Source organism: Octopus bimaculoides, chromosome 10 (assembly GCF_046866305.1).
Source record: "Octopus bimaculoides isolate indiv1 chromosome 10, ASM4686630v1, whole genome shotgun sequence".
Taxonomy (NCBI): Eukaryota; Metazoa; Mollusca; class Cephalopoda; order Octopoda; family Octopodidae; genus Octopus; species Octopus bimaculoides.
In genome coordinates, this window is record NC_142937.1 from 80,805,408 (window position 1) to 80,825,749 (window position 20,342).

General features: G+C 38.1%; 1 protein-coding gene across 2 annotated transcripts; it reads right to left on the bottom strand.

Annotated features, from left to right (window-relative positions):
* Positions 1-911: 911 nt before the first annotated feature.
* Positions 912-16,246, bottom strand: LOC149133788 (uncharacterized). 2 transcript variants are annotated; one of them, XM_089358854.1, is made up of 2 exons: positions 16,107-16,246; positions 912-3,280 (listed from the first exon to the last, which is right to left on the bottom strand). In XM_089358854.1, the coding sequence occupies exon 2, from the start codon at positions 3,229-3,231 to the stop codon at positions 2,698-2,700; it is 534 nt and encodes a 177-aa protein (XP_089214980.1). In that variant the 5' UTR covers positions 3,232-3,280; positions 16,107-16,246; the 3' UTR covers positions 912-2,697. The 2 variants fall into 2 exon arrangements, with proteins under 2 accessions (XP_089214980.1, XP_089214981.1); XM_089358855.1 differs by lacking the exon at positions 16,107-16,246 and adding an exon at positions 15,871-16,003 and having other exon boundaries at positions 2,564-3,280.
* Positions 16,247-20,342: the final 4,096 nt, after the last annotated feature.

Sequence of the window (20,342 nt, forward strand, 5' to 3'; positions counted from 1 at the left end):
GCATAGAAATACTAATTGGGACTAGTCAGACTCAGTTCCAGGAATGGGAAGCGTTACTACAACGACCCAGAGTGGGAAATCCCAGGGTGTCAACAATTCAACCTTTGTGCCTGGAGTATAAAAAGCAAGAATTTGAAACAAGTTTCTCATCACTTGGACGAGAGAAAGAAAAACAAAAAAAAAGTTGATCAAAGTTTTTTTTTTTTTTTTAACAATGATTAGGGTACATGTTGATTCTGTTTGTTTGTTTTGTTTTTTTGGACAAAGGGTCATAAATGTCCAGTTTCAAAATATGACCAAGATATATGAAGCAGAAATAATGATTTAAAACCCAAACGTGGGTTGGACCTAACCATAAATAGCACCAGACCTTCTAGAGCCTAAACATTAATAAAATCTATTAAAACAAAAATAGATTTGCAGGACATGAGAGAAGAATATGGAACAAATCTCCAAGACAGGGAGATAATAACAGAAAACAGGATACCAGTGATTCCCAAGGGTGTGACCTAATGTCTTGTTGTTGGTCTGAGGTAATTCGACATTACAACATGACGGGAGTACATTCCTGGACTTCAACAACAGCAGTGTTGGTCTGTGGGTGTTTCACCAGAAACAGAAGCAAGTTGGTAGTTATTTGCTGCCAGATATGAAACAACCAGCACCAGAATGGTACAAGAAATGACTGACATTTGGGGATAGTTTCTTTGTAATATAACAAGAATTTAACAAATTCTAGGGATGCCATGTAACATAACGACATGATATACTAAATACATATATAAGATATATTAAACAACATGATACTACATAGTCTCCAGATGTGTTAATAATACAGCACCATAAACATGGTGAAGCAACACACAATGACATACACAATGACATTCCTGTAACATGACACTCTGGTTTGGGGGGGGGGGGTCCCCACCACCTCCTCGTGTAAAGACAACACAATCTCACAAAATGGTGACATAAAATGTTCCTAGAAGTGATCTAACATATTGCAGTGTCACCATGATAGGACAACCAGGATGTGAAAACAAATTCAAAAGGAGACACACCTTGGCAGGTACACACAAACGGAGAAGCTCTATTTGTAATAATAATAATATGATTAATGGCAGTCATTTAGTATGTAAAAAAAAAACAAAAAAAATTTAAACGTGTCCCAGTTAAGTCTCATTCACACACACTATTTATATATGAACCTTTAATTTTGTAACAGACACTAAATGTGACACTGAAGAGGCCATCTGACCAACACTGCTAAATTTCTGGCAGTGTTAATACGATTCAGACATCTGTATAAAAAGAACAAACTGATGAGTCAACACAATAGAAACATCCGTTAAGCAAATATGTAGAATCAAATGGATGTTTGCATGGATTCAGTGACCAGCACATGGTTGTCCAGTCAGAGAAACAGCACAAAAACAAAAAAAGTTTGAAACTATTAAAATAATAGCTTTGGCACAAGGCCAGTAATTTGAAGGGAGGGGTTAAGTCGATTACATCGACCCCAGTGCTCAACTGGTACTTAGTTTATTAACCTTGAAAGGCAAAGTTGACCTCGGCAGAATTTGAACTCAGAACGTAAAGATGGACGAAATACCACTAAGCATTTTGCCTGGCATGCTAATAGTTCTGCCAACTCACCATCTTTAATAATATTATTATTATTTAACAATAACATAATTCTTAATTGCTCTTGAACACCACTATATATGTGTTTGTATGTATGTGTCTGTATATATATATATATATATATATATATATGTATGTGTGAGTGTATATATATATATATATAAACACACACGAATATAGGACAGACAGGAGACGATGGAGGTGCGTGTGTGTGTGTGTGTGACTGAATGAGTGAGAGAGGGGATTGTGATTAAACTTTGGATTTAAAAAAAACAATTCCAAATTAATTTTTTTTAAAATTTAAGTAAAAGAAAAGATAAGCTAGCGATAAGCTGTAGGAAAAAATAGAAAATGAAATATCAAGTGGTGGGGGGAATACTGTTAAACATCAGAATCTATGGTCCCAGGACCGGGAGTAGGGGTCACAGAATCTGGAACGAAAGGAGAGAGAATTTCTGTATCTCACTCACTCATTCATTGTTTCTAGTTCTTTCTCCACTCATCACAAGCCACACTCTCACTCTACGAGTTATCCAATGTATACTTTATATACATCATATGTGTGAGTGTGAATGAGGGGGAGAGAAAGAGAGAGAGTAAGAGACAACTTAGAAGCTGTATGTTTAAGACTGAGATGATAAAAAATAGTTGTTTTATCTTCTCTGCTTCAACACTTATCGACATCCTCCTGTGATTTGTCATCACCATCACTCAGCAATAGGATTTATTATCCTTTGTCAAGCAACATCTTTATAAACCATTAAATAGTCTTTTGCAAAACAGATGAATAGATGAATGAAAGAGAGAGAGAGAGTGCGTGTGTGTGTGTGTGCGCAGATATATATATATATATATATATATATATATATATAGGGCTTTGGGTGTATGTGTGTGGCGGTTTATGATGCATGCTTGAATGTATAACATTTATATATATAATGTTTATCTATGTATATATGTGTCTGTGTGTATGTATGTATATATATATATATATCTTTTGTCTATTAAACTGTTGTATACACACCACAACAAATGTGCAACTGTCCTTATTGCTCAACAACCATCCTTACAACTGACCACGGCCCCTATTATTATCCATAGAACAATCCCAACAACAAAACTAATATAGACAAACCATACAGCGAGTTTACCGTCTCGTTGCATGAGACCATACAGTCCTTTCGACTGATGTTTCAGTGTCTTCTGTACGTAGTGATACGCTACAATTGCTGTGGGGAAAAAGAACACAAAGCTGATGCAGGATGCAATCAAAACCCATTGCAAGTGTTTCCAGGGTCGTGGCAACATCTCGGCAGAAGGTACACGCCGCACCATATGGGGTACTGAAACTGTTGTCTCTCTGTAAGGATTGTCTGTTGTGTTCATAAAAACTGGTTCTATGGAAAATGCCCTCATATCTTCGGGACCGCTACCAGATGGCGTGTGTTGGTCGATGAGTGATGTCACATCAACGGACATGGCACCATTGTGTGCATTTAAGTCGGCAGCAAAATCACTGTCCTCATGAATCTCCTTGTGCAGGGGCTGCCTCTCACTGGAATGGTTGCCATTGTCACCAGACGACATGTTTCTAGCAAGAGGTGTGTCTCACTTACAGATGAAATACTCGAGGCCACTGAAAAAAGAAAATGAAAACATACTTTCAGCAATTTACAACACAGAAGACAACTAAACATAGAAATATACAAAGAGAAATTTTAATTTGCAAGTTTTTATCAACCAAAACAATCTTCAGGACCAATTTCTTGAATATTTTGCCAGTACCGCCTGACTGGCCTTTGTGCTGCTGGCACGTAAAAGCACCCACTACACTCTCTGAATGGTTGGTGTTAGGGATGGCATCCAGCTGTAGAAACTCTGCCAAATCAGATTGGAGCCTGGTGTAGCCATCTGGTTCACCAGTCCTCAGTCAAATCGTCCAACCCATGCTAGCATGGAAAGCGGACGTTAAACGATGATGATGATGATTACATACAAACCCTCTCTTAGCTACGGTGCAAACTTAAATAATCTCATTTTCCCTCTACAATAAAGAACTGAATGGCTCCACTTTCCACATCTTTTTAGTGCAATCCTACTTCCAACATATATTTCAACAAGCTGTTTATCTGAATGCTTGTTGTTAATCGTTCCTAACCATAAAATCAGAAATAATATTCTGTTATCTCAAGTAATTGTCAGAGACACATTAAGAAATTTGAACCAGTATCTTATCAGCCTTCTTATGGTGGGCAACTTTCACAGAATTCAAAGACAAAACTGTATGTTAAACAACTATTTATATAGTCTTCCTCAATATCCTACTTTTTGAAGCAGACAGACGTAATCAAATCACAATTTAGTTCCATTTTAATGTCAGAGTCAGCCGTTACAAAAACAATTTCACCAAAGTATTAGGACATGGTATTTAAAAGGAGATTAACCTATTATTAGCAGGTTATGTGATAAGCTTCCTAACTGATTCGTCTAGACATTTTGTAGTTGTAATTACTGTTGTTGGTATTTTTGAAGCAAACCTGTATCATTCAAACGTTTGAGATCAGCTCAAAAGCTCCAGGATATTGAAGATGTGGGTCACCAACGGAGTGGATTCAGCCAAAGCTGCTCATCGCTCAGGCCTGACTCAGTTACAGAAGCAGAGATTAACAATTAACATTGCTTTATCTATAATAAGTCTCTGCTTAATTATTCACTCACATATTCCTTTTTTGTTTTTATCTTTTACTTGTTTCAGTCATTAGACAGCGGCCATGCTGGGGCACTACCTTGAAGAATTTTTAGCCAAATAAATCGACCCTAGTACTTTTTTTTTATTTTAAGCCTGGCACTTATTGTATTAGTTTCTTTTGCTGAACCACTAAGTTACAGGGACACAAACACACCAACACCAGTTGTCAAGCAGTGGTGGCAGACACACACAACAGGGTTCTTTCAGTTTTTTTTCAACCAAATTCACTCATATTATATCAAGATATGCCACAATATTTTCTAACAGGACAGAAGAATCTGTTCCCCATTTCCTCCCCACCCATTATGATCCATGGTTATTTTTGAATTACATATCTATAAAGAATCTATCATTTTTGGTATGGCACTCACTCGATGCCTCCTGAATAATGGTACTCATAGGTAGCAGTACATATCAACGCAGTCACTCCCATAGCTCAGCTTCTCTCCAGTTTATCTGATAACCGTTTTAACAAAACCCCCACCACCAAACTGTGTAATGTGTGTGTGTTAATATCAAAACCTGACAATCTACTAAGTTTCACCCAGGGCTGTGTTGTTCACAATAGTCATGACTCGCCCAACTCCTGGTGAATCTGAAGAGTAAGCATCAGCTTTTCATATAATAAGCCTGTCTCATCCAATGTAGTAAGATTTATATCACAATATCAGATAATGTCTCCAATATATAAAATACAGTGTTTAATAGACTTCACAACTTTTATATTACAATATACACACACACAAACCCATGTGCTGGTGCCACATAAAAAGCACCCAGTACACTCCTGTAAAGAGGTTGGCATTAGGAAGGGCATCCAGCTATAGAAACCATGCCTAAGCAGACAATTGCAGCCCTCCAGCCTTGCCATCTCCTGTCAAACCATCCAACCCACACCAGCAAGGAAAATGGATGTTGAATGATATAAAGTACACACATGCAGAACCACATTAATAGCTTAGGAGTGAAATTTAGCATTTTCCCACCTAGTTTGCACATTATGGCACCACCATTATTATGTTTTCATTATTCTGTGTAATGTCCTTTTTTTATTTCAGATTCTTCAGTTTTGGAGTGACCCATGCTAATAGTTTTTGAATGAAAATAGCCCATCTAGACTTTTTTTTCAGGAAATGAAGGGCAATGATACATATTAAGCATACATTGAGTATATATTTAACAGAAAACCATAATAATATCGTAACATTTCATGTGGATCTGGGTGTATGTGGTGTATTTATATATGTAAAGTACTTTATTCACCCCAGGCTTAGGCTGGGTACACTGTTTTCTTGCTGGCCTGGTGTCTGAAAGCATTGGTGAACATTGACTGCATAAAACCAGTCCGAACTTTGTCAGCATTGAAAAGCAGAAATAAAACAACAACAAAGTTGATGTACACACACACACATCATTTCTTTAAGAGTCAATGGGTGGTCAATCTAAGCATTACAAATTTAAGAAGCCAACATCTTAGGAATTGTAATGTCTGGTTCTGTCTGTTAGTGACAGTTATACCATTGTTAGAAAGATCTTTACTTTGGTGGCTACCGTCAAAAAGGAAAAAAAAAAAAAGCCCAAGAAATGGAATTGAAAAGAATCTCTTGAATGCAATTCTTAGAATTAGGTTTTTGACATTTCTGCTTTCTTTGATATCACAAACAGTCCAAAGAATATATTTGAAAGCAGACATATATGAGTATGATGATAATTTTCCATCACCAAGCCGAAATTGTTCAGCCACACCCTCTGCATGGAAAACAATAGTTAAGTTAGTATTCACATGTTTAATGTTGGGACAGTAAAAAAAAGAATAAAATAAAAAAACTAAACATAATTCTTTGATGAAGGGATATGCAGGCCAGTAGGTGGGGCAATAAGCAGACTTCAAACTTACTTAAATAGTTTGTACAAGAACATACTCATTGAGTTGGGTAGAAAACTAGAATTGTTTAGGGGTCATGAGGAAGGACAGCTAGTCATAAAAACCACACCAAAGCAAACCTCACCAGTGCTGGTGCCACATAAAAAAAGCACCCAGTACACTCTGTAATGTGGTTGGTGTTAGGAAGGGCATCCAGCTGTAGAAACCATGCCAAAACATATAACTGGAGCTGGGTGCAGCCCTCCAGCCTTGCCAACACCTGCATGGAAAGTGGACATTAAATGGTGATGCATAATTCTTCTTCATTATTATTATTATTATTATAGCTAGAGCACATACAGTATATTATTATAGCTAAAGCATTGTTGTTCCTTAATACAGAGAAAGAGAGAGAGAGACGAGGTAGGCTGTTATTTTAAATCACATTGATAATAAACATCTGGCTGGAAGACAGCAGGACACACAGACAGACTAGACAATTATGGATCTAGTAGCTTTGATATTCTACTCTCCACAGATTTTTAAAGTGTGTCCTTTACATGAAGAGTGACATAAATTTTAGTAGACAGATGTTGCTGTCTGTGGCCAGGAAGGTTTGGTGACTATGTTTTAAGAGGGAGCCACTGTGAGTGACCATTGCAGTAAAGGGTTCTCACCACCATAACATTAAATAAAAGAGTTCTTTACATTAAAGACAAATGTACCACCAGTATATTGCTGGTACTCATTTTATTGACAGCAGAAAAATGAAAATATAATGAACTCCAGTGTGACCTGAACTAAATACTGACAAGTACTTCAGTCGGTGTTTAATTATTCATGTCACCAGCTATCATAATAATAACAATGCTTTCAAATTTTAGCACAAGGCCAGCAATTTCGGGGATGGGGTAAGTCGATGTAATCAACCACAGTGCTCAACTGGTACTTATTTTATCGACCCCCAAAAGGATGAAAGACAATGTTGACCTCAGCGGAATTTGAAGACAGACGAAATTCTGCGAAACATTTTGCCTGGTGTGCTAACGGTTCTGCCAGCTCACACCCTTAATTAATAATAACAATTGTTTCAGACACAAAGTCTCCCAGAAAGGGGGGGTAAATCAACCCCAATACTTGACTTGTACTTTACTTTCTTTTCTACTCTTGGCACAAGGCCCAAAATTTTTTGGTGAGGGAACCAGTCGATTAGATTGATCCCAGTATGCAACTGGTATTTATTTTATTGACCCTGAAAGGATGAAAGGCAAAGTCAACCTCAGCACAATTTGAACTCAGAATGTAAAGATGGATGAAATACCGCTGAGCATTTCGCCTGGTGTGCCTCTACTTTGTCTCCATACTTTCAGGGTAAGGTGGCTAATAGTGGTGAGAAGAAGAAAAAGTCAATGTAGTAGAACTGGGGTGGGAGAGAGTGTGAGGAAGAGGGAGAAATAAGAGAGTGTATGAGGAGGAGGAAGGAGAAAAGGGTGGGGTGACAGTGTTAGAGAATTATTAAGAGAGGCCAAGCATATTATTTACATTAGATTCACTCCATAATTGCACATGGGCATATGGCATAGTGGTTAAGAGCATGGGCTACAAACCTCAAGATTCCGAGTTCGATTCCAAGCAGTGACCTGAACAATGATAATAATAATCATAACATCGAAAAATACCTTAGGAATGAGAACCCAGGTTCGAAATTTCCCCAAGACACCTGATGAAGTCTGGAGGATATATCAGCTGAAACGTTGTGTTAACAACAAACAAGACGAGGACAAATATCCATCAAATGTGCATAATTCCTCATCTCTTAAATATGGAACTGAACAGAGGCCAAGTAGTTGAGAAGATGGTGGATGTCAATAAAAGAGTGAACTGATTGATGGCAGGTAACACAGGAAGGTAAATTAGGAGGGACACCAGATAGCAATGGATCCAATTCGGTGACTCATTAGTCCAGCATTGCAATGGGTGGGGTGGGGTCATAACGTCCACTTTCCATGCTGACATGGGTTGGATGGTTTGACTGGAACTGGTAAGCTGAAGAGCTGCACCTGGTTCCAGTCTGATTTAGCATGGTCTCTACGGCTGGAAACCATGCCAAATCAGACTGGAACCTGGTGCAGCTCACCAAACACTCCAAGAGTCTAAAGAGTACTTTTACATGCCACCAGCACGGGTGCCATTTACATGGCACTAGCAATGGCCACAACTATGGTTTCACTTGGCTTGACGAGTCTTCTCAAGCACAGCATATTGCTAAAGGTCTCGGTCATTTGTCATTGCTTCCATGAGGCCTAACATTTAAAGATCATGCTACTGGAAATGGTCAGTGGAAGACAAACACTAACAAATCAAAGATCATCATCATCAATCTAACATCTACCTTTCATTGCATGTACAGGATAGACAGAGTTTTCTATGGTCAGATGCTCTTCCTGTCATTAACCCTCACCAGCAAGGTAATAATCCCTCAAGCCATCAAACAGCCCAAACATGCTCTTGTGGAGGACCTCATACAAATGACACCTTTTGTTTTTTTTACAATTAGTGTGCAACACATCAAAAAGCTCAGGCACGCTTTCTTACTATAAGTATATACAATAATATATACACTGCTGTGTATATATTATTGCATATACTAATATATATCCCCTCATACATTCAATACACTGACAACACTTGCAGCCTAACATCCAGAGGTGAAACAAGATATTGCTCTGAATGTAGAGAAGGCAAACTTTCAATGACAGCCACGTCATCTATATTAACGATATCCAGAACCAGACATATTTCAACAATGGTTAATGAGTGTAACCAATTAGCTCAACTTCCAATATTCATCTATTTAATATGGCGGGATTTGAACTCAGATCATAAAGATATGCAACTAAATTCCAACCTATTCTAATGGTTCACCTAAATTAATTAAAATTATCTTTTCATAAAACTTTAGATTTATAAGGTGCAAGAAAATGTACAGATTTTAAGGCGACAGGAAGTTATAATATTCCCATCTTCCTCAAGAACAGTAATGAAATGAATAAACAGGAAAATTGGCAACATCTGGCACCTGGCAGTGAAAACTGGGTCATAGCTGTAGTCACAAGTACTTTCCCATGTCAGGATTTTCTCACAGATATCTTCCAAATAATTTCATGGACGTTAATTCAGTATTGAACCTCCCACACTCGGTTTTACAGAACTTCACCTGCTACAAGAACAGAGGAAATGTAATGACACAAGAGAAAATCAAGTTGATGGAACAGGTTATCAAAGTTACAGGGTCAGGGCACAAGAATTATCCTCAATGAGACACAATTCAGTTTTGTGTAGACAAGACAAACTACCAATATCTTCCTCCACATGAGACAACTGCAAGAGAAGCACTTAGCTGACAAGAGCCATAATGCAGCTGTCTCCAATGCCTCAAATCAAGAGAAGAGGGTACATAATGGTAGAGGGCCCGTTGACACAGTTCTCCCAGGGTTGCTGGGCATGCACTGCCCTCTTCTCGATGCATACAACTTGCCCATGATATCTTCAGATTCCTCACATCTCAGACACCGAACTTCACTAACTTCAGCTGCCGAATAACAACCTGCTGAATGAATTTCATCATCATGACAATATCAAACCACTGAGAAAGTTTCTTTCTCTTGTTGATGGATCACCTGTCATTCTCAACAATGGCACAAAGTAGCCATGTTGAAAAAAAAAACAAAAAAACTGGTAATTTCTCCAAGTCACTGAGGCTGGTAGTTTTTACTTAAAAGCATCTGTGACATAAATCACCATCTAATGCCTAAGACATAAAACTTCCATAACATGTGCTAACTTTTTTCATTTGTACACCTACCTGTGAGTGTGTGTGTGTACATACAGAACTAGATCTACTGGAGACTTGCATAGAGTACGACAAGAATATATTCTTCCAGCCAGTTGAGGAATGGTAGTTTGGGAGTGATTAATGCTAACCACTAACTGTGTGTCATTTTTGAATGTCAAGTGACTTTGGTTGGCAATAAACTGACGCAAGGTTCTGGTAGGGAAGTAAAACGGCAGAGAAATAGTTTTGACAAACAGGAAAATTAGGTTTTCTGATAGTCATGTATGTTAAGTTATTCCTGTAATATCATTCATTAGACATACACATACATTTATATATACATACACACATGGTGTGTGTGTATGTGTGTGCATTCTTATTCTTTCTTTTCTTTTTGCTTGTTTCAGTCAGTTGACTGCGGCCATGCTGGAGCACCACCTTTAGTCAAGCAAATCGGCCCTGGGACGTATTCTTTGTAATTGCAGCCAATAACTCGGGCTCATTCATTTTCATTCAGCGTCTAGTAGTCATCTTAGAGGTGCCCTGTTTCAAAAAATATCATTCGTAGCAGACGTTCTCTCGACATCATTCACACAGACCTGACTCGGGCTCAGAAGTTACAACCCGAGTTCTTATCTATAATCGTAAAAATTAAAAGTAATTCAAATTCAATGTTTTCTTGAAACAATAAATTTCTATAGAGATCAGGATTTAAATTCCAATCTACGAAAAGTTTCCGTTCTACAATATTCTTAAAGGAACGAAAAATTATCCAGCAACTCGGGCTAATACGAACGAGCCTGGTAGGTGTAAAAGACCGACTGGCAACTCTTGTCAAGAGTACAGGCGACAGTCACATCGCTGATGTTTGTTATGCAATCCGCTGTCGTTATTTGAATGCTGTTATTCTGTACGTCTGCGTGTAAAGATCAGTTGTGTCTTGCAGGGTTGTGTTATTTTTTACTCTTAACTTAGAAATGGAGAAAGACATAAAAATTAAGCCATTTGGGGCTAGAACTATTGCGGAAAAACGTGAAATTCTTCGAGCAGGCATACGTCTTATGCGAAATTTGTGATGAACCCGAGTGACGCTGATGACCTGGAGTCGCCTCTAATATATATACATAAAGTCGGAAATTACACACACTCGTGGACATATTTGTACATACACACTACGCATGTGTATATAAACATATATACTCACAGGTCCCCACACCTAATTGACTAATGCAATCAGTTTAATATTAATACAGTTTCATTATATATTTATGTAGTGTAATGAAGCCTTAGGTTTTCATACATTTCCAAACAATCGAACGAATACATAATAAACACACCCAATATCCAGACACACGGCCAGGTTAATAGATATTATCAGCAGTTGGGTGGCGAAAAACACAACTGTTGCCCTTCGTAGAGTAAAGCCTATTCCATTCATATATGCGTGTCCATGTGTGACACACATACACGTACACATAGACAGATATTTACTGGATCTGAAGGAAAATAATAGAGAAACGTGGCCACCAGGATTCTGGGGTGAAGGAGAGAAAGAAGGGAGAGAAAAAAAGAGAAGTGAATGAAAATATCGTAAATTCACTGCAATAAATGGCTTTATTATGGCTGAATGGATATGAATGTAAATGTGTATGTTTGTGTGCATGTATGCCTGTGTAAATGTGTGTCTGTGGGCGTGAGACGTGTGTTTGAAAGAGTAATAAGTGGAAAATGGGACACTGCGTGTGTCTTGTCGAATGAATGATATAATGCGTATGTGTGTGTGAGAGGAAAATGTTTATTAAATCAACAACGTTGACAATCTTTGCTCAACTTTCCGTCCTCACTCAGATGGGGGAATAAAACTAACTCTGTATCTCTATTTAACATCAAAATCGTGTATATAGAAAGTGCTGTAGCAGTCGCCCTCCCATATAGCAAATGTGAAAAAGAAATTATATATAAAATCAATTTACTGCTTTTACGACTAGGTCGAGTCTTTCTAATTTAACAGTATTGACTATATAAATATAAACACACACATATACACGTGTGTGTGTGTGTGTGTAATGTATATGTAAACGGTAGCAATTGTATCTGGGAGAAAAGCAATAAAGTAAAGCCACCAATTTAAACATCAGAGACTAATGTGGGTGGAACAATCCAGACAAAGGGAAACTGAGGAGGGAACTAAAACAAAACAATTGATGTAAAGAAAAAAAGTTCTTAAACGAAACATGTAACGAAATGCATATACTTGTGTAAGACTGCCAGGTAGAAAAGCTGAAACAAGGCTCTATAAATATAAAATCTGGGCCTTAAATATTAAATACAAGAATAACCGACGAACCCTCTCCGCTGTGCTCGATCTACTAGAAATAGCTGTTAAATGTCCCTCAAATAAAACCCTACCTTTAAAAGAATTGATATATTAGATAATGTGGTCGTAGATGTATATTTCCTGGGATGGGGGATGGATATATGGCTTGGATGTTTTTGGCTAATGTTTGCTTCATCAGGGGGCAAACGTGTTGAGGTATTTTAAATGCCGAATATGAAGAATTTTAAGACACCTGCAACGGGATGGCCAAGGAACTGGCACAGAACACACACGCACAGAGTGGAGATGCCTAATGTAGTATGTCGGAGTACGCAATGTCAGGATGGCCATAGCTGGAGCGCTATCGATTAAAGCTGACCCAGTTAAACAAGTGTATACGCAACACCAGAGGAGGAGGACGACCGCAATATTTGAGGCAGTGAATGTTTAATAGACTAGAAGTCCTCCGAGAGCAAACTTTATACCATAACAACAGCAAATCTGTCCCACTGAGAGACCCCACCACCACCTCCAATACACTGCATACTAACAGCAAATATTTGTGAGTGTATGTATGTGTATATATATATATATATATATATATAATGTTAATGTGGGTATAAAGATTTAATGCTATGAGTATGGAAATTCTTAATTAGAAATACTTGTGTTGGTGTATTTATTTCTAAATATACGTGTTAATATACGAATATATATGTATTAATTTGTAATTATGTGTGTGTGTGTGTGTGAACTTTTGAATATAAGTATTTATAAATGTGAGTTTCTTTGTAAATATATGTGCGTTTATTTCTAAATGCGTGTGTGAATGCAACACAAAAATGAGAAAAGACTTAAAACGAAAACAATTTCTTCCTGAAAAACTAAGTCGACATATGTTGGAATAAAGAGAATATGGTGTGGTGCCCACAGCTTTCTCAAGAATATTTAGTAGAATAGGTGCAGGCGTGGCTGTGTGGTAAGAAGATTGCTTCCCGCCGCATGGTTCCAAGTTCAGTCCCACTGCGTGACACCTTGGGCAAGTGTCTTCTACTATAGCTTCAGGCCGACTAAAGCCTTGAGTGGATTTGGTAGACGGAGACTGAAAGAAGCGTGTCCATCACCGCTTGACAACCGGTGTTGGTGTGTTTACGTCTTCATGACTTAGGAGTTCGACAAAAAGTTAGAACAAGTACTAGGCTTTAAAGTCCTAGTGTCGATTTGTTCGACTAAAACCCTTCAAGGCAGTGCTCCAGCATGGCCGCAATCAACTGACGGAAACATGTAAAATAATAATTGGTCGTTTATTTTCTGTTACATTGGTTCAAGCCAGAAATACCATCAGACTGAGTATAGAGAGCAAGTTGTGCCCACGAGAGGGCCTCGACGTGGTCGTTTGATCCGTTGGAAATAGCAGACACATCTCCCTTAAATTACATCCTACAGTCTTTAAAGAAAAAAACACACAGGACTAGGTCGTCCTAAATAGTCCTGGAATTACGGTATGGTCACGGTTAGAATGTTTTTGCTGGATCAGGTATAACTCGGGATTAAATAAATAAAGCTTAAGTTTTGCCGTGAACTCTGTACCAACCAACCCCACACGACATTTATATAAAAATGTTTTTGAAGGAAATGGTTTAGAAAGATTTCAAATTTAGGCACAAAGCCAGTAATTTCGGGGTACAGCGTAAGTCAATTACATTGTTCCCAGTGCTCAAATTGTACTTATTTTATCGATCTCGAAAGATTGGAAGGCAAAGTTGACCTCAGCGGAATTTGAACTAATAACATAAAGACGGACGAAATGCCGCTAAGCATTTTGCCTGGTGTACTAAACCCTTCTGCCAGCTCGCCGCTCTAGAATGGTGTTATGATGCTAACAGGAATGTTGACCCTAATGTTTGACAATCCCAGAATTCCACAAATAGAGGACGGTGGTAAATAAAGCACAATTTCTAACACTACAACCGTTTGAATTGAAACGATTAAGACATGTTAAACCTTAAAACTTGCAGTTATTGAAGATATCCAATTAACAAATCTTCGGCACTTTTATTTCTTTTTAAAAGACAGACACCGAGGAAAGAGGTCAACTGTTGTGTAAGAGAGATAGTGCGAATTAGATCGAGTTTAAATTACGTAAAAAGGAAAGTGTTCTTGTAAGGTGGCCTTGCAGCGATATCAGACACAAATGTAACTAGAAGCGACAGGAAGGGCTGTGTTGAAAGGAGAGAGGGTAAATTGAAGAGTCTGTGACAGAAGTTGTTATTGAAAGAGTGCATAATATTATAAATAATAAGACTGGGATGTCTGAGTGAGGGAAGGGCTGTTCCCAAGAAGTTGGGTGTAACTGCTAAACTCTCTAAGTGATCAAGCACGTATTCCTCATCAAGTCTTGACCCAGGTCAAAAGTTCTGTAATCTCTCACAACTAATAAGTTTTCTCACTGGTAAGTCATCTGTATAGTTTTTAGATTCCTTAATATTGGTGACCATGCTGTTATTCAGGAAGTCAGAAGTAAGAATGTAAAAAGCAACCGCTCCAATATGGTTGGTTATTTCTAGTAGGTTGGCTTCCTGAATGTTTTTCTCTCTTTACCAGCGAACGGACGAGAATATTTAATTAAAGGGGTCAAATTACATGTTGTGGACAGAAGAGGGAATTAATTTCGACCAAGCCTGGACTAATAATTGTATAACACCAAAGAAATAGACTTAAATTAATACAAAGCAGTATCTTACTGGTACCTCTTATGGGTAAACGAAAACCCTTTCTCGTGTTATATTCGAAACAAATATGCAACCATAAGGAACGAGCTGCTAGAAATAGCAGGCGATTCTCCCTCGAATTACATCCTGCTATTAAAAAAAAATGGGTTGATGGGAGGGTACGTTGGATGCTGCAATCCTGGTTACGTTATATGAGAAAAAAGATGAAATGGTCACAGCTGGAACGTCTTTCATCACAGATGTAAAGATGAGAGGGGTGATGGACACTGAAACTACTACTACTGCCAGACACAGATGCAGAGACAAGACAAATCATGAGAAAAATACGAGAGAAATAAATATAAGAAGAGAGATAGAGATAAACAAGGACAGATAGAAATGGACATCAACATGGAAACAGACATGACCGTAACATACATACACGCATATACAAAGATAAACAAACATGCACACATACATACACATGTATGTATGTATATATATATACATATACACACATGTAAAAGATGTGGTTGTTGTTAGGATATGTGCAGACAGTCCGACAAAGACAAAAAGATATACGAGCAAGGATATATAGCAAGAGAGAGATATGATTAGGTACATAGGATGTTAGGAGACAAATAAATATAGGGTAGCGAGATACATTCATAATTAGCAAGACAGACAGAGAGACATATAGGAAATTCCCTCCATAAACAAAATAAAATTTAAAAAAAAAAGAGCTACGACCTAATATTTTCCTTCAGACTTAAATATTATTGCAGACGGACTTTTGTGCATGTATGCATGCACATGTATATATATATATATATATATATATATATAGTAAGTGAAGTGCGTGCGTGTGTGTGAGGTGGCGCGCTCAATGTGGCCGAGCAGAGACGGAGGTTGTTTAATTGAAGTAAAGCCAAACCAAATAAACAGAGGAATGTTGTCAGATTACTGACTACAGGTGAACTACTTACCAATGCCTATGGTACTGCTGTTGTTCCTCTATGTTATGATTGTTGTTGTTGCCAGTATTAACCACTTGTTCCAACAGTGGTAACAACGTTAGTTGAAGAACAGATATCAAACGGAACCGGAAATACCACAATGTTTTCACTCTCTAGTCACGGAAAAGGAATTTTTTATTACTGGAAAGCGCCATGTTGAAATGTTGAGTGTTTTCTCAAGGAGCAATAAAATAAATAACGGACAAATAACATTTGGTTGACATATATGTATATATATATGTATATATATATATATGTGTGCGTAACCATAATTGTCTCTCTATATTTCTTTATGCGTGTGAATATATGTTTACACATTTTTATGTGTATATAACCATAATTCTCTCTCTTTCCAAATAGATAGATAGATCAATAGATATGTGTGTAAATGAATATGAATTCCCCTTAGTTTCATTTTAATTATCAAATCCTAACGTGGTTAACTTCCCTTTTGTTTCTTTTCATCCACCCGAATTTGGATGAATGGTGGGGGGGGGGGTAATTGAATTCAGTCTATAGTCAAGAGTTGAAATCAATGGTTACATGTGTACCAAATACTTAATTATATAACATTTTCAGGCGTGGTTGTGTGGTAAGATGCTTGCCACCAACCACATGGTCCCAGATTCAGTCCCACTTCATGGCACCATGGGCAAGTGTCTTCTACTATAGCCTTGGGCCTACCAAGGCCATGAAAGTGGATTTGGTAGGTGGAAACTGAAAGAAGCCTGTCGTGCATAATATATATATGTATATATATATATATATGTGTGTATGTGTGTTCTATTCTTTCGTTTGTCATTTCACTGTGGTCATACTGAAGCACCAACCTTAAAAGGTGTTTTAGTTAGAGAAATTGACAACAAGACTTATTCTTTGTGACCTTAGTACTTATTCTCTTGATTCATTTTGCCGAACCGCTAAGTTATGGAGACATAAACACACCAACATAGGTTGTCAAGTGATGGGGGTGGGGACAAACAAAGACACATAAATATATATATATATATATATCGTCAGTAAAACATAAATCCCAAAATGAAGCACACTAAGTAATAGAGCAATATATTATATAGATAAAGTAATATGCAATCTTCAGGTTCATGTAGTTGTGGTGACAGTTATATTTTACAATTTACAACTGTTTAATGCATGAAACTAATAGTTCAATCAGAATGAACATTTAATATTCTATCATTTCATTGCATTATATTATTGTAAGATTGTAAATAAAATGTGAAAATCAAAGTTATATATATATATATATATATATATATATATATATATATATATATATATGCATGTATATATATGTATACATACACACAGACATAGGGAAACAGACAAATTGATTAAAAAATTGCATGCAGGTGGGGGAGGATGGGGGTTGTTGCAGTGGCAGCAGCATAAGATGTGTGTGTTTGGCATTGGCTGAATTGCATGTTTTGTCTCATGTAAATGAGTGAAATTGCAGTTACTATGTATGCATAGTCTCTTGCATTAAGAAAACTGGCATATTTTGGGGGTATCATGCATTTATAAATTTTACTTTATTTACAGTTGGCAGATTTATCACAGAGCTGTGAGGTAAACATTTAAATTGAGGTAGACAGTGGTGGGAATGAAGGTGTGCTAGTAGTAGTGGTGATGGTTGTATCAGTAGAATATTATGGCAATGATGATGATGATGATGGGTCAGTTGTAGTATTCAGAGAAAATGAGGAATGTGGATAACTGGACAGTGAAGGGCTTTTCATTGCGGAGTTTAATAGGTCGTCAATTGTGCTAGTTTTGAGGAGTGACTGTTACTGTTGGTCATACTGTTGTTGTTGTCGTTGCTGCTGTTGCTATTTATACATACTTTAAAGACATTGATGATGTTTTAGTTCGGTAGTATATCCTTCTAGAGAATTCCTTTGGGAATTTTATGACCAGCTTCACCAGATAACATTTTGGACTTTTTATTTATTTCTTTTTGTTTTGAGAAGGAACCTAACTTTAAGCAACTTTTTTCAGATCAATTTTTAGACACTATTTTCCAAACCTGGCAAAGTATGTAGGGTGTGTGCTTGCACTGCCTGCACCCCCTGTTCCTGGGCAAGGATACTAAAGGAATCCTTCAACCCAGGGAATATCCTTAACTCCAGAACAGAGATTTTCAGATCATGCTTGTACTTAAGGCAATTCCTTCTGGTCTACTGGGACCCACACAATAACAGGGTCATTTATAATTGACAACGAAAGGGAGACAATCCCCTGTTGTTGACAATAACAAAGTGTTTTCCTCCTCCATTTTCTAGAAAACCAAACTATTGGACTTGGCATTTGTTGACCTAAAGAAAGCCTTTGACAGAGTCCTTCACTCTGTGATATGGTAGTCATCATCATCATCATCATCATCATAATCATCACTTAATGTCCACCTTCCATGCATGCATGGGTAGGACAGTTGACAGGAGCTGGCCAGCAAAAAAACTACCCAAGGCTTCTGTCTCTGTTTTGGCAGAGATTTTACGGCTGGATGCCCTTCCTATCACCAACCACTCTGTAGAGTGGACTCGGTGCTTTTTATGTGGCAGCTGAGGTTAGTTTTAGCAAGATTTTTACAGCTGGATGCTCTTCCAAATGCCAACCATGTTACAGTGTGGACTGGATGCTTTTAACATGGCACCAGCACTGGCAGGGTCACCAAGTAACTCACAATACAAGGAATTATGAAAGAGACAGGGCATTTGAGGAGGGGAACTTGTGCCAGAGGATGAAAGGTTAGAGTGTGACAAAGAGACAGAAGCAGGTGTCTTGCCACAAGAGAGGGGGCATTAGAGGAGGTGATCCAGTATCAGATGATGAAAGGTTAGAATATAACAGGGAAATAAGGAGGCAGAAATAGGTGCCTTGCTATAAGAAGAGGTACATGGTTAAGAGAGAGAGAGACAGACAGACAGAAGAAGAGAGAGAGACAGACAGAAGAAGAGGGAGGGAGAGAGAGAGAGACAGACAGACAGAAGAAGAGAGAGACAGACAGAAGAAGAGAGAGAGACAGACAGACAGACAGAAGAAGAGGGAGAGGGAGAGACAGACAGACAGACAGAAGAAGAGGGAGAGGGAGAGACAGACAGACAGACAGAAGAAGAGGGAGAGAGAGAGACAGACAGACAGAAGAAGAGGGAGAGGGAGAGACAGACAGACAGACAGAAGAAGAGGGAGAGAGAGAGAGACAGACAGACAGAAGAAGAGGGAGAGAGAGAAAAGAGAGGTACAAGAAAGAGGCCAGAAACGAGTGTTCTGAATGTAAAGGAGATACTTAGTTGCCTAGTCAGAGGAAAGACAAGAGAGAGAAAGAGAGGGAGAGAGAGTAGGAAATAACAACAGTATAAGAGAGAGCAGAAGAGAGACAGTGTAGTGCTAGGGTATACTCACAAGAATAACAAGAATAACCTGGTTTGAAAAATAGGGAATGGGTGTGGTGGTAAGCGGAGGGGGATGGGTAGCAGTGATCAGGGCAGTGAGGGCGAAGAAAGGGGATTGGAAAACAGTTATAATGTATGTGGAGGAAATGTAAAGAAGAGAAAGATGCTGTTAGAAGAGGAGGTGTAGTTTGATTTTTTAGGGTAGAGTGAGTGGGACACAACTCTCCTAGCACTCAGTTTCGTGGTAGTCTCTGAGGAAATTAAGGGTAGATAAACAGCTTGTGAAAATAATACAAGCCATGTTCAGGGGTGTTGTCAATAGAGTGAGAGTTAGCCATGCAGCAGAGTGGTGAGTTTCGAATACAAGTAGACGTTGACCACGGATCAATTCCCTGTCCTCTCTTTTTCATCATTATTCTCCTGGCCATAATAAAGGAATAAAAATGCCCTTGAAAACTGTTATCTGCAGATTACCTCATTCTCAAAGTAGAATCTATATTAGAATCAGGAAAGGAATTTCAGGTGTGAAAGCATACCAGGAATTAAAAGGCCTTAACTTAGCAAAGTTCTGGTAAGCAAGAAAATGGACGAGACCCCCAGCCAACCTCAGGTAAATAACACTGGCTATTTACCTGAAGGTAGGAAGGGTGAAGGCAGAAATTCCATACAGTGTATCCAGTGCAAACTATGGATGCACATGAAGGGCTGTGGAATCATGGAAAGGTTAAGAGAGAAGATAGTGTTTGTATGTGGTTGATGTGTTGGAGCAATAAATACTAGAGACACATGGGAAATA